The 13437-nt window shown below is 64.6% G+C and overlaps 1 protein-coding gene across 1 annotated transcript; it reads right to left on the bottom strand.

Annotated features, from left to right (window-relative positions):
• Positions 1-10871: 10871 nt before the first annotated feature.
• On the bottom strand, positions 10872-13058 carry LOC116241567 (integrin alpha-L-like). Its single transcript, XM_090129771.1, has 6 exons — positions 12626-13058; positions 12461-12543; positions 12109-12167; positions 11700-11814; positions 11443-11573; positions 10872-11045 (listed from the first exon to the last, which is right to left on the bottom strand). The coding sequence occupies exons 1-6, from the start codon at positions 12784-12786 to the stop codon at positions 10872-10874; spliced, it is 723 nt and encodes a 240-aa protein (XP_089985897.1). The 5' UTR covers positions 12787-13058.
• Positions 13059-13437: the final 379 nt, after the last annotated feature.

Genomic DNA, 13437 nt, shown 5'->3' with positions numbered 1-13437 from the left:
AGGGAGGAAGGGGAGGGGAGGGGAGTGGAAGGGGTGAGAAGGGGTGTGGAGGGGAGGGAAGGGGAGGGGAGTGGAAGGGGTGGGAAGGGGTGCTGAGGGGATGGGAGGGGAGGGGAAGGGAAGGGAGGAGAGGGGAGGGGATGGGAGGGAATGGGAGGGGAGCGGAAGGGGAGGGGATGGGAGGGGAGGGGAGCAGAGGAGAGGGGAGGGGGTGGGAGGAGAGGGGAGGGGAGGATAGGGGTGGGGACGGGAGGGTAGGAGAGAGGAGGGAACAGGCGTGGAGGGGAGGGGAGTGGAAAGGAAGGGGAGGGCACAGAAGGGGAGGGGAGGGGTGGGGAGTGGAAGGGGTGAAAAGTGGTAGGGAGCTAAGGGGAGCGGAGGAGACTGGAGGGGAGGATTGCAGAGGGGAGGGGACGGGAGGGGAGGGGTGGGGATGGGAGTGGAGGGGAGTGGAGTGGAAGGGGAGGGGCGGGCAGGGGAAGGGAGGGAAAGGGAGGGTAGTGGATGGGAGGGGAGGGGCGGGGAGGGGAGGGAAGGGGTGGGAAGGAGACCGGAGGGGAGGGGTGGAGAGGGCATGGGAGGGGAGGGGATGGGAGGGGAGGGGAGTGGAAGGGATGCAGAGGGGAGGGAAGGGGAGGGGAGTGGAAGGGGAGGTATGGGCAGGGGAAGGGATGGAAGGGGAGGGGAGGGGAGGGAAAAGGAGGGCAGGGGAAGGGAGGGAAGGGAAGGGAAAGGAAGGGGTGGGGAGGGGAATGGAAATGGTTGCAAGGGGTACGGAGGGGAGGGGAGCGTTCGGGAGGGGAAGGGAAGGGGAGGTGAGGGGAGGGGAGTGGGAGAGGAGGGCAGGGGAAGGGATGGAAGGGGGTGGGAGGGGAGGGCACGGGAGGGGACGGGAGGGGAGTTTAAGGGGTGGGAAGGGGTGCGGCGGGGAGGGCAGTGGAGGGGAGGGGATTGGAAGTGGTGGGAAGGGGATTAAAGGGGAGGGGAGGGGAAAGGATGGGAGGAGAGGGGATGGGAGGGGAGGGGAAGGGGAGGGGAGGGGACGGGAGGGGACGGGACGGGATGGGAGAAGAGGGGAGTGGAAGGGGTGAGAAGGGGTGCGGACCGGAGGGAATGGGAGGGGAGGGTAAGGGGAAGGGAGGGGAGGGGAGGGAAAGGTGTGTGAAGAGGTGCGAAGGGGAGGGGAGGGGAGGGGAGGGGAGGGGAGGGGAGGGGAGGGGAGGGGAGGGGAGGGGAGGGGAGGGGAGGGGAGGGGAGGGGAGGGGAGGGGAGGGGAGGGGAGGGGAGGGGAGGGGACGAACGGAAGGGGAGTGGAATGGTTGAGAAGTGGTGCGGAGGGGAGGGAAGGGGAGTGGAGTGGAAGGGGAGGGGACGGGAGTGGAAGGTGAGGGTAGGGGAGGTGTGTGAGGGGGTACGGAGGGGAGGCGAGGGGTGGGAAGGAAAGGTGAGGGGAGAGGACGGGAGGGGAGCTGAGGGGAAGGGGAGGGGAGGGGAGGGTACTGGAGGGGAGGGGATGAAGGGGTGGGGAGGGGAAGAGAGGATAGGGGCGGGGATGTTACGGGAGTGGAGGTGAGAGGATGGGAGGGGAAGGGGTGTTAAGGGGTGCAGAGCGATGGGAGGGGAGGGGAGGGGTGTGGACGGGATGGGAGTGTAGGGCAGTTAAAGGGGATTTAAGGGCTGGGGAAGGGAGGGAAGGGAAGGGGAGGGGAGGGAAGGGGAGGGAGGGAATGGGAGAGGAGGGGTGGGGATGGGAGGGGAAAGGGAGGGAGGGGACGGAAGTAAGGGGAGTGGAAGGGGTGAGAAGGGGTGTGGAGGGGAGTGAAGGGGAGTGGAGTGGAAGGGAAGGGAAGGGGAAAGCAGGGGAAGCTATGGAAGGAGAGGGGATGGGAAGAGAAGGGAGGGGAGGGGAAGTTGTGTGAATAGGTGCGAAGGGGAGGGGAGGAGAGGGGAGGATAGGGGAGGGGAGGAAAGGGGAGGGGACGGGAGGGGAGGGCAGGGGAAGGGGAGGGGAGGGGAGGAAAGGGGAAGGGAGGGGAAGGGAGGGTAAAAAAGGGGAGGGGAGGTGAGGTGAGGGGAGGGGAGGCGGTTGGAGGGGATGGGAGGGGAAGGTGTGTGAAGAGGTGCGAAGGGGAGGGGAGGGGAGGGTAAGGGAGGATAGGGGACGGGAGGGGACGGGAGGGAACAAGTTGGGAATGGAGGGGAGGGGAGGAGAGGTATGGAAGGGGATGGGAGGGGTGTTGAGGGGAGGAACGGGGGAGGGCAGGGGAAGGGAGGGAAGGGGAGTGGAGCGGAAGGGGAGAAGAGGGCAGGGGAGGGGAGAAGAGGGGATGGGGAGGGGAAGGGAGGGGAGGGGAGGGGAAGGGAAGGGTGGGGTGTGGAGTGGAATGGGAGAGGAGGGGAGCGGAGGGGAGGGGAGGGGAGGGGCTGGAAGTGAAAGGAGGGGAGGGGAGGGGAAGGGAGAGAATGGGAGGGGAGGGGAGGGGAGGGGAGTTTAGGGGAGTGGATGGTGAGAGGAGGGGAGGGGAGGGCAGGTGAAGGGAGGAAAGGGGAGGGGAGGTGATTTTAGGAGAGTGGAATGGGAGGGGAGGGTAGGGGAAATGATGGAAGGGGAGGGGTGGGGAGTCGAAGGGAGGGGAGGGGAGGGGAGTCGAGGGGAGGGGAGGGGAGGGGAGGGGAGGGGAGGGGAGGAAAAGGGAGGGGTGGGGATGGGAGGGGAGAGGAGGGGAGGGGAGTGTAGGGGAGAAGAGAGGAGGGGAGTGGAAAGGGAGGGGAAGGGAAGGAAGAGGAGGGGAGGGGTTGGGAGTGGAAAAGTTGGTGAGGGGAGGGGAGGGGAGGGGTGGATATTCGAAGGGGAGATGTGGGAACCGGATGGGAGGGGAGTGGAAGGCGAGGGGAGGGCAGGAGAAGGGAGGGAAAGGGAGGGTAGGAAAGGGTGGGGTGGGGAATGGAAGGGGAGGTGAGCGGAGGGAAGGGGAGGGGAGGGCAGGCGAAGGGAGGCAAAGGGAGGGTACGGGAGGGGAGGGGAAAGAGGGCAAGGGAAGGGAGGGAAGTGAAGGGAAAGGGAGGTGTGGGGAGGGGAATGGAAAGGGTAGGAAGGGGTACAGAGGGGATTGGATGGGAGGGGAGGGATCAAGAGGGGAGGGGATGTAGGGATGGGGAAGAGTGTGAAGGGGAGGGGAGGGGTAGGGAAGGGGAGGGTATGGTTAAGGGAGGGGAAGGGAGGAGAGGGGAATGGATTGGAGGGCAGAGGAATGGAAGGGGTGAGAAGGGGTGAGGAGGAGAGGGAAGGGGAGGGGAGGGGAAGGGGAGGGGAGGGCAGGGGAAGGGATGGAAGGGGAGGGGAGGAGAGGGGAGAGGAGGGGAGGGGAGAGGAAGGGAGGGGAATGGAGGGGAAGATAGGGGTGGGGACGGAAGGGGAGGGGAAGGGGTGTTAGGGGGAGGGGACGAAAAGGGAGGGGAGGGGAAGGGAAAAGAGCGAGGGGAAAAGAGGGGAGGGGACAAGAGGGGAAAAGAGGGGAGGGGAGGGTACGGACAGGAGGGGATTGGAAGGCGTGAGAAGGGGTGCGGAGGGGAGGGTAGGGGACTGGAGTGCAATGGGAAGGGAACGCAGGGGAACGTATGGAAGGGGAGGGGGTGGGACAGGAAGCGGGGGGAGGGGAGGGGAAGGGAAGGGAGAGTAAGGGAGGGGAGGGAAGGGGAGGGGAGGGGAGGGGAGCGGAGGGGAGGGGAAGGTGTGTGAAGAAGTGCGAAGGGGAGGGGAGGGTAATGTAGCAGATGGGAGGGGAGGGGAGGGGAGGGGAGGGGAGGGGAGGGGAGGGGAGGGGAGGGGAGGGGAGGGGAGGGGAGGGGAGGGGAGGGGAGGGGAGGGGAGGGGAGGGGAGAGGAGGGGAGGGGACGGGAGGGGAGGGTTGGGGTGGAAAGGGGTGGGGAGGTATGGAAGGAGACGGGAGGGGAGGGGAGAGCAGTGGAGGTGAGTGGAAGGGGAGGGGAGGGCAGGGGAAGGGGAAGGGAGGGGAGAGGAGAGGAGGAGAGGGGAGGGGAGGTGACGGGAAGGGAGGGGAGGGGAGGGGAAGGGAGGGGTGCGGAGTGGAAGGGGTGAGGAGGGGTGTGGAGGGGAGGGAAAGGTAGGGGAGTGGAAGGGGTGGGAAGGGGTGTGGAGGGGAGGGGAGGGGAGGGAAAGGGAGGGGAGGGGAGGGGAGGGGAGGGGACGGGAGGGGAGGGGAGGGGAGGGGAGGGGAGGGGAGGGGGTGGGAAGAGGTGCAGAGGGGAGGGGAGGGGAAGAGAGGGGAGGGGAGTGTCAGAGAAAAGACCACGGGAGACAAGTCTCATGCTATAGTGATCAACAGGTCTCATCTTTATTAAGTACAATGTGGTTATTTATTCATGAGATAATTAGCTCATACATATTGCAAAAGCGAGGCTCATGATTGGAAGTTCCTCAACTGTGAGAATTGGCCTTCGCAGCTAGCTTTGTGGTTTCTACTCCCTATATCTACAAACTCCCAGCCTCATGTTTCTGTTTCTTCTTTCAAGGCAAGGGCGCAGTGTAAGGGCACAGTGTCCCTGCCTGGAATCCCGTATTGATTGTTCCTGTTTCACCAACTTGATCATATCGTGGCCCTTGTCTTGCAACCATTCCTCAGTAAGTCTCTCCACGGGGGAGGGGAGGGGAAGAAGTGAGAAGGGGTGCGGAGGGGAGGGAAGGGGAGGGGAGTGTAAGGGGTGGGAAGGGGTGCGGAGGGGAAAGGAGGGGAGGGGATGGGAGGGGAGAGGAGTGGAGGGGTGGGGAGGGTAGGGGAGGGGAGCGGAGGGGAAGGTGTGGGGAGGAGAGGGGTGCAAAGGGGAGAGGAGGGGAGGGGAAGGGAGGGGAGGGGAAGGGAGGGGTGCGGAGGGGAGGGGAGGGGGTGGAAAGAGGTGCAGAGAGGAGGGGAGGGGAAGAGAGGGGAGGGGAGGGGAAGAGGTGAGAAGTGGTGCGGAGGGGAGGGAAGGGGAGGGGAGTGTAAGGGGTGGGAAGGGGTGCGGAGGGGAAAAGAGGGGAGGGGAGGGGTGGGGAGGGGAGCGGAGGGGAACGTGTGGGGAGGGGAGAGGTGCGGAGGGGAGGGGGTGAGAAAGGGTGCGGAGGGGAGGGAGGGGGAGGGGAGTGGAAGGGGTGGGAAGGGGTGCAAAGGGGAGGTGGAGGTGGAGGGAAGGGGAGGGGAGGGGAGGGGAGGGAAGGGGAGGGGAGGAAAGGCTAGAGGAGTGGAAGGGGTGGGAAGGGGTGCGGAGGGGAGGGGAGGGGAGGGGACGGGAGGGGAGGGGAGGAGAGGGGAGGGGAAGGGAGGGGAGTGGAGGGGAAGGGGTGAGGAGGAGTGCGGAGGGGAGCGGAGCAGAGGGGAGGTGAGGGGAGGGGAGTGGAAGGGGTGAGGAGGGGTGCGGAGGGTAGGGGAGGGGAGGGGTGGGGAGGGGAGGGGGTGGGAAGAGGTGCGGAGGGGAGGGGTGGGGAAGAGAGGGGAGAGGAGGGGAGGGGAGGGGAGGGGAGGGGAAGAGGTGAGAAGGGGTGCGGAGGGGAGGGATGGGGAGGGGAGTGTAAGGGGTGGGAAGGGGTGCAGAGGGAAGGGGAGGGGAGGGGAGGGGAGGGGAGGGGAGGGGAGGGGAAGAGGTGAGAAGGGGTGCGGAGGGGAGGGATGGGGAGGGGGGTGTAAGGGGTGGGAAGGGGTGCGGAGGGGAGGGGAGGGGAGGGGAGGGGAGGGGAGGGGAGGGGAGGGGAGGGGAGGGGAGGGGAAGGAGTGGGGAGGGGAAGGAGTGGGGAGGGGAGGGGAGGGGAGGGGAGGGGAGGGGAGGGGAGGGGAGGGGAAGGGGTGAGGAGGGGTGCGCTTAATGCTGAAGGCGGCATTCGTAGAGAACCGCGATTTCTCGTCTAGCAACTGCAAACTCTCCGTAGCGTTTTACAGACAGTGACGCTGTCCACCAACGAGAGCGAAGTAGCGGAATTGCGATGCCGAGAACGTGCAAATGCAGCATACTGCATTGTCTGAAAACAGGGTTTTTTTTATCCGCAGGTAAGAATCCACAGCCCTCGACTTTCTGGAATGTCCTCCCTGAATGCACAACGTGTGTCGCTCCTCGAACTTCTAGCTGACTTGTTAGACAGGATTTTTAATTCTACCGTTATCGCCACGGAACGCAAAACTGTAGCTGCAACGGAACACCACTAAAAAATAGGAATAGAGGGAAAAACACAACAATGTTAGAGAAAAAGCATAGTGCATTCTGCATGGACACAAGGAGAAGTGACAACCGCTCCTTTGCAATGTGCGCGAAAGCAGCCGTCCATCGGAGAAAGGCATCCGGCTGAAGTAACTCTTTCTCGGCATCCGAGAGAAACGAGACTGCTGATGAAGGCTGAAAGAGGCATTTGGGGAGAACCGCGATTTCTTGGCCAGCAACTGCAAACACTCCGTAAACGTTCAGCGCGATTGCCGCTTTCCCTCCCCTTCCGTCCCCTCCCCTCCCATTTCCTCTGAAGCCCTACTAACCCGTTCCACTCCCCTCCCCTCCCCTCCACACCCCTCCCCTCCACATCCCTCCCCTCCCCTCCCTTCCCCCCTCCTTCCCTCCCCTCCCCTCCCATTTCCTCCGAAACCCTACTCACCCGTACCACTGCCCTCCCCTCCCCTCCCATCTCCTCCCCTCCCCTCCTCTCCCCTTCCCTTCACTCCCCTCTCCTTCCCTCCCCTCCCATCCCTTTTCCTTTGCACCCCTTCCCAGCCCCTCCCCTCCCATCTCCTTCCCTCCCCTCCCCTCCCATTTCCTCCGAAACCCTTCTCACCCCTTCCAATCCCCTTCCCTTTCCTCCCCTCCGCAGCCCTTCTCACCCCTTCCCCTCCCCTCCCCTCCCCTCCCCTCCCCTCCCCTCCCCTCCCCTCCCCTCCCCTCCCCTCCCCTCCCCTCCCCTCTCTTCCCCTCCCCTCCCCTCCCCTCCCCTCCCCTCCCCTCCCCTCCCCTCCCCTCCCCTCCCATTTCTTCCGAAACCCTACTCACCCGTACCACTGCCCTCCCCTCCCCTCCCATCTCCTCCCCTCCCCTCCTCTCCCCTTCCCTTCACTCCCCTCTCCTTCCCTCCCCTCCCATCCCTTTTCCTTTGCACCCCTTCCCAGCCCCTCCCCTCCCATCTCCTTCCCTCCCCTCCCCTCCCATTTCCTCCGAAACCCTTCTCACCCCTTCCAATCCCCTTCCCTTTCCTCCCCTCCGCAGCCCTTCTCACCCCTTCCCCTCCCCTCCCCTCCCCTCCCCTCCCCTCCCCTCCCCTCCCCTCCCCTCCCCTCCCCTCCCCTCCCCTCCCCTCCCCTCCCCTCCCCTCCCCTCCCCTCCTATTTCCTTTGCACCCCTTCCCGCCCCTCTCCTCTCCTCCCCTCCCATCCCCTCCCCTGCCCTCCCATTTCCTTTGCACCCCTTCCCAGCACCTCCCCTCCCCCCCACACCACTCCCCTCCCCACCCCTCCCCTCCCCTCCCCTTCCCTCCCCTCCCCTCCCCTCCCCTCCCCTCCCATTTCTTCCGAAGCCCTACTCACCCGTAACACTGCCCTCCCCTCCCATCTTTTCCTCTCCTCTCCTCTCCTCTCCTCTCCTCTCCTCTCCTCTCCTCTCCTCTCCTCTCCTCTCCTCTCCTCTCCTCTCCTCTCCTCTCCTCTCCTCTCCTCTCCTCTCCTCTCCTCTCCTCTCCTCTCCTCTCCTCTCCTCTCCTCTCCTCTCCTCTCCTCTCCTCTCCTCTCCTCTCCTCTCCTCTCCTCTCCCCTCTGCACCCCTGCCCACCCCTTCCACTCCCGTTCCCTTCCCTCCCCTCCGCAGCCCTTATCACCCCTTCCACTCCTCTAGCCTCCCCTCCCCTCCCCTCCCCTCCCCTCCCCTCCCCTCCCCTCCCCTCCCCTCCCCTTCCCTCCACCTCCCCTCCCCTTTGCACCCCTTCCCACCCCTTCCACTCCCCTCCCCCTCCCTCCCCTCCGCACCCTTTCCCTTTTTGTTAGGCTCTGGCCCCGCCCGCCTCCCTTGCGGGCAGGCCATTCCCTCCCTCTTGGTTCGTCCCGCCCTCTGCCTGGCGGGATGTTCGCCCCACAGTGGCATTTCTTCAGACGGCCGCTCTTATTGGCTTTCCACCCTTCACTCACGCTCCCCTCACCTTCCCGGTCGCTCCCACCGCCTTTATCTAACACCTCCTCGATGTTCCCGCCAAGGGCGTCCTCCCCCCGCCCTCCCTCTCCTGGCTCGGCGCCATCTTGGGGCGCATAGGGGGGCGGTCGAGCCCAAACTTCCTCAGGCTCTGATTTCCCCGCGGCAGCCCTGGCCTCCTCGATTAACCCACCCCAGAAGGATTTAGCACGTTTCTGTCCCTCTGTGTGCGGGTAGGGGTTCGATTGAGAGGACATGTAATTGTCATCATCAGAGGGGTGCAAGGTCCGCGTGGCCGCCCCGACTCCCAGTCCCGGGGTGGCCAACAAACGGCTCTCTGCTGCCCTCCAGGTCTCCTGCTCCTGCATGGCCCTGCGCAGGGCCCGCACGACTCTCCCCCACGACTCTAGGCTTCTCCCACAACCCGAGGGCATCGTCTCCTCAGTTAACGCTTTAGTGCGCTTACCCCACACTTCGGGGTGGAGAATATCCACCGGCTGGTCAATGACCCCAATTCGCAAAAGCCTTGCAATAGAGAGAGTAAAATCTTTGGGCTTAAAATCGATACCCCACTGCTTATCTAACTGCGATACGACCTTCACAAGGACTTCCATCCTCCTTGTTGGTCCGGGAGCGTCCTCCCTGCCGGGCTGGTCCTGCCGCTCCGGCCGCCATTCACCCATCCAGGCGACAATCACGGGTTTCAGCACCACTTGTTGCCTATCGTAGGCATGGCGACCTGGTTCGGGAACGGCACGGCAACCAATCTCAGGTCGCTCGGTACATCGACTCGCTGACACCAATGTGGTGGATGGCAAATGGCGTTTATTGGCAGGTAAAACAGCCTTATATAACCTGAGCACTGAACGCTATTGGCTATCGGGAGGGGGACCCTGCCTTCCCGTACAACGCGATATCTTCCGGGCGCCAGACCCTCACTACCACACCCTCCACTCCCGTCTCCTCCCGTCTCCTCCCCTCCGCTTTCCTCCCATCCCCTCCTGTCCCCTCCTCTCCTCTCCCCTCCCCTCCCCTTCCATCCCCACTCCTCCCCACTCCTCCCCACTCCTCCCCTCCCCTCCCCTCCCCTCCCCTCCCCTCCCCTCCCCTCCCCTCCCCTCCCCTCCCCTCCTCTCCCCTCCTCTCCCCTCCCCGTCCCCTCTGCACCCCTTCAAACCCCTTCCACTCCACTGCCCTCTGCTCAAATCCCCTCCCCACCCCTCCCCTCCCATCCCCTTCCATCCCCTCCCATCCACTCCCCTCCCCTCCCCTCCCCTCCCCTCCCCTCCCCTCCCCTCCCCTCCTCTCCCTTCCCCTCCCTACCACTTCCACTCACCTCCCCTCCCCTTCCATCCCCTCCGCACCCCTTCCCACCCCTTCCACTCCCCTACCTTCCCCTCACCTCCCTTCCCCTCCTCTCCCCTCCCCTCCCCTCCCCTCCCCTCCCCTCCCCTCCCCTCCCCTCCCCTCCCCTCCACTCCCCTCCCCTCCCCTTTCCACCCCTTACACTCCCCTCCCCTCCCCTCCCCTCCCCTCCCCTCCCCTCCCCTCCCCTCCCTTCCCCTCCCCTCCCCTCCCCTCCCCTCCCCTCCCCTCCCCTCCCCTCCCCTCCCCTCCCCTCCCCTCCCCTCCCCTCCCCTCCCCTCCCCTCCCCTCCCCTCCTGTCCCCTCTCTTCCCCTCCCCTCCCCTCCCCTCCCCTCCCCTCCCCTCCCCTCCCCTCCCCTCCCCTCCCCTCCCATTTCTTCCGAAACCCTACTCACCCGTACCACTGCCCTCCCCTCCCCTCCCATCTCCTCCCCTCCCCTCCTCTCCCCTTCCCTTCACTCCCCTCTCCTTCCCTCCCCTCCCATCCCTTTTCCTTTGCACCCCTTCCCAGCCCCTCCCCTCCCATCTCCTTCCCTCCCCTCCCCTCCCATTTCCTCCGAAACCCTTCTCACCCCTTCCAATCCCCTTCCCTTTCCTCCCCTCCGCAGCCCTTCTCACCCCTTCCCCTCCCCTCCCCTCCCCTCCCCTCCCCTCCCCTCCCCTCCCCTCCCCTCCCCTCCCCTCCCCTCCCCTCCCCTCCCATCCCCTCCCCTGCCCTCCCATTTCCTTTGCACCCCTTCCCAGCACCTCCCCTCCCCCCCACACCACTCCCCTCCCCACCCCTCCCCTCCCCTCCCCTCCCCTCCCCTCCCCTCCCCTCCCCTCCCCTCCCCTCCCCTCCCCTCCCCTCCCATTTCTTCCGAAGCCCTACTCACCCGTAACACTGCCCTCCCCTCCCATCTTTTCCTCTCCTCTCCTCTCCTCTCCCCTCCTCTCCCCTCCTCTCCCCTCCCCTCCCCTCCCCTCCCCTCCCCTCCCCTCCCCTCCCCTCCCCTCCCCTCCCCTCCCCTCCCCTCCCCTCCCCACCACTTCCTCTCCCCTCCCCTCCCCTTTCCACCCCTTACACTCCCCTCCCCTCCCATCCCCTCCACACCCCTTCCCACCCCTTCCCCTCTCCTCCCCTCCCCTTCAGTCCCCTCCTCTCTCCTCCACACCCCTTCCCACCCTTCCACTCCCGTCCCCTTCCCTCTACGTGACAGAGAGGCGGTCACGTGACAGGAACTCACAGTCAGGTGGTCACGTGAAGGGAACTCAGACAGTTGGTCGCGTGGCCCGAAGTCACAGACGGGCGGTCATGTGACAGGGTGCCAGGAGACACAGCGAGCGCAGGGAGGCGAGCGGTCATGTGACGGGCGGGTGGTCACGTGGGGCGGTCAGCTGACACGTATGCGACATATTGGACGGCCGTGAAGGTGTCGGTGAAGCTGTCCTGCTGCCGGACGTCGCGCAGCAGCTCCCGGGGCTGCGGCCTCTCCAAGTAATCGCGGAGTGAGAAAACCGGCTCCGGGGAATCAGAGAACTGCACGGCTGCGAACTGACGGACAGACGGACATCCCGTACTGACACCACAGCGACCTCGTGGAGGTCCCATGCTGCCCCAGATACCCCATAGGGACCCCATAGAAACACCATAGTGACCCCATAGAAACTCCTATATACCCACAGGGGCCCCGTAGAGACCCCATATCGTCCACACAGACCCCTTACAGACCCCATAGAGACACACGGGCTCAGGGAAATCGGAGCACTGAACGGCTGCGATCTGATGGACAAACGGATGTGTGGACATCCCATACCGACACCATAGAGACGCCATAGGGACTCCACAAAAACACGTACAGACCCATAGAGACTCCTATACACCCGTAGGGCCCCCAGAGAAGCCCCCAGAGACCCCAGAGAAGCCCCCGCTCCCACCCCCCAGTGCTCACCCTGAAGGAGCTGTTGCTCAGCTGCTCCATCACCTCCACCATGAAATCCCGGATGGCCTTGAACTCATATGCTTTCAGACTGTCAGAGCCGTCGAACAGGAACACCGGGTCCACCATGCTGGGAACGCAGCCTGCCCCAGATGGACATGGGGACACATGGGGACCCATACGGATACGTAGGGACCCCATAGAGACCCATAGGGACTCATAGGGACCCACAGCTTGGGGGGCAGCCCCACACATTCCCCCAGTCTCACCCTGATATCCAGCCTCCAACACCTGCAGCGGCTGCAGTTCGGGGTCCAGCACAGTGCAGACCCCCCCAACGTGGATGTTGTGGTTGCATTCCCACCTCAGCCCGGGGCCACAAGCCTGGGATGTGCGGCAGGGCTCAGGGCTGCCCCATAGCCCCCCCAGAGAGACCCTAGAGCTGCCCCATAGAGACCCATAGGAGCATCAGCCCCATAGTCGCCCCGTAGAAACCCCAGAGAGTTCCTCTGTGATCCACAGAAGATGATCTGTGGGGCAGACATCAGCCCCATATCTGCCTCATAGAGACCCCAAAGATGCCCCATAGCCGCCCCATAAAAGATGATCTGTGGGGCAGACTTCAGCGCCCTATCAGCCCCATACCTGCCCCCCACCCAGCCCACATCCCCCACTCACGATGGTGTTGTTCCCATCCCGGCTCAGAGCCATTCCCATATGGGCAGCGCTGTGGTTCCCTGTGGATCACATCGGGGTCGTTCTCCCCCCCCCCCCCAATCCCACCCCGCAACCCCCTCATGACCCACCCCACAACCCTCCCATCCCAACCTCAATCCCAATCTCAGCCCGACCCTGACCCCAACCCCCACCCCATCCCATCCCATCCCATCCCATCCCAATCCCCACCCCAATCCCAATACCACCCCATCCCAATCCTAGCCCCAATCCCACCCCATCCCAATTCCAGATCCCAATCCCCCCACAACTCCAATCCCACCCCAATCCCAGCCCACACCCCGGCCCTACTCACCCCATAACTCCACTTCCCTGCACTCCCCACTCTGCACCTGGCAGCCATACAACCGCCCCACATTTGGAGCCCCCACAACCACCCTGTAGGGGAACACAGCCAAATATGGGGCAGTCCCACGGCCAATGGTGATTTGGGGTCACATATAGGGCCATGGATCCTTACCGTCCCTCTGACAGCATCAGCACCCCATAACCAAAGCTGGGGGTCCCCGCGACCTCCAGGACCCACTGTGGGGTCGGATGGAAGTTGAAGGTTCCCATAGGGGAGAACAGAGCTTGGGGGGGGGGGCACAGTGGGGTCACCGTGGGGCCAAAGCACCCCATAGCACCCTACTGACCCCATAGCAACCCCCATAGGACACCCCCAAATATGGGATCCCCCCTCACCCCTGAGCACAACGCCCATAAGGGCGGTTATAGGGCCAGCCATGGCGCTGCTGCCACACTGTGGGGCCGCCGCTTCCTTCCGCCCTACAACGGAAAAGGATGTGGGTGGTGGCGGTGCTGTGGAGTGCCAATGGGGCGACAAAGGGGTGGGCTGGAGTCTGTAGGGGATGGTGGGAGCTTATAGGGGGGCATAAAGGATGTAGGGCTCTATAGGGGATTGTGGGGGCTTATGGGGGCATGGAAGGTAAGGAGGACTTTAGGATCCGTAGGGGGTCAGGGTGGTCTATGGGAAATCATGAGGGTATATGGGGGGGCATGGAGGACAAGGGGGACTTTGGGGTCTGGAGGAACATCGAGGAGGTGTTAGATAAAGGCGGTGGGAGTGACCGGGAAGGTGAGGGGAGCGTGAGTGAAGGGTGGAAAGCCAGTCAGAGCGGCCGTCTGAAGAAGTGCCACTGTGGGGCGAACATCCCGCCGGGCAGAGGGCGGGACGAACCAAGAGGGAGGGAATGGCCTGCCCGCAAGGGAGGCGGGCGGGGCCGGAGCCTAACAAAGAGGTACGGGAAACCGGAAGTGGCCGATCAGTCG

Source organism: Phasianus colchicus, chromosome 37, assembly GCF_987193195.1.
Source record: "Phasianus colchicus chromosome 37, bPhaCol1.hap1.1, whole genome shotgun sequence".
Lineage (NCBI taxonomy): Eukaryota > Metazoa > Chordata > Aves > Galliformes > Phasianidae > Phasianus > Phasianus colchicus.
This window is presented reverse-complemented; position numbering and strand designations above follow the sequence as displayed.

Bases quoted from the DNA above. Each gene is read 5' to 3' on its own strand.
- LOC116241567 (XM_090129771.1), bottom strand. From the start codon at position 12,786: ATGGGGTGCTTTGGCCCCACGGTGACCCCACTGTGCCCCCCCCCCCAA. The intron at 12,168-12,460 runs GTGAGTAGGGCC...TGTGATCCACAG, and splicing joins CAGGGAAGTGGAGTTATGGG to GGAACCACAGCGCTGCCCAT. The intron at 11,815-12,108 runs GTGAGTGGGGGA...CGCACATCCCAG, and splicing joins GGGATGGGAACAACACCATC to GCTTGTGGCCCCGGGCTGAG.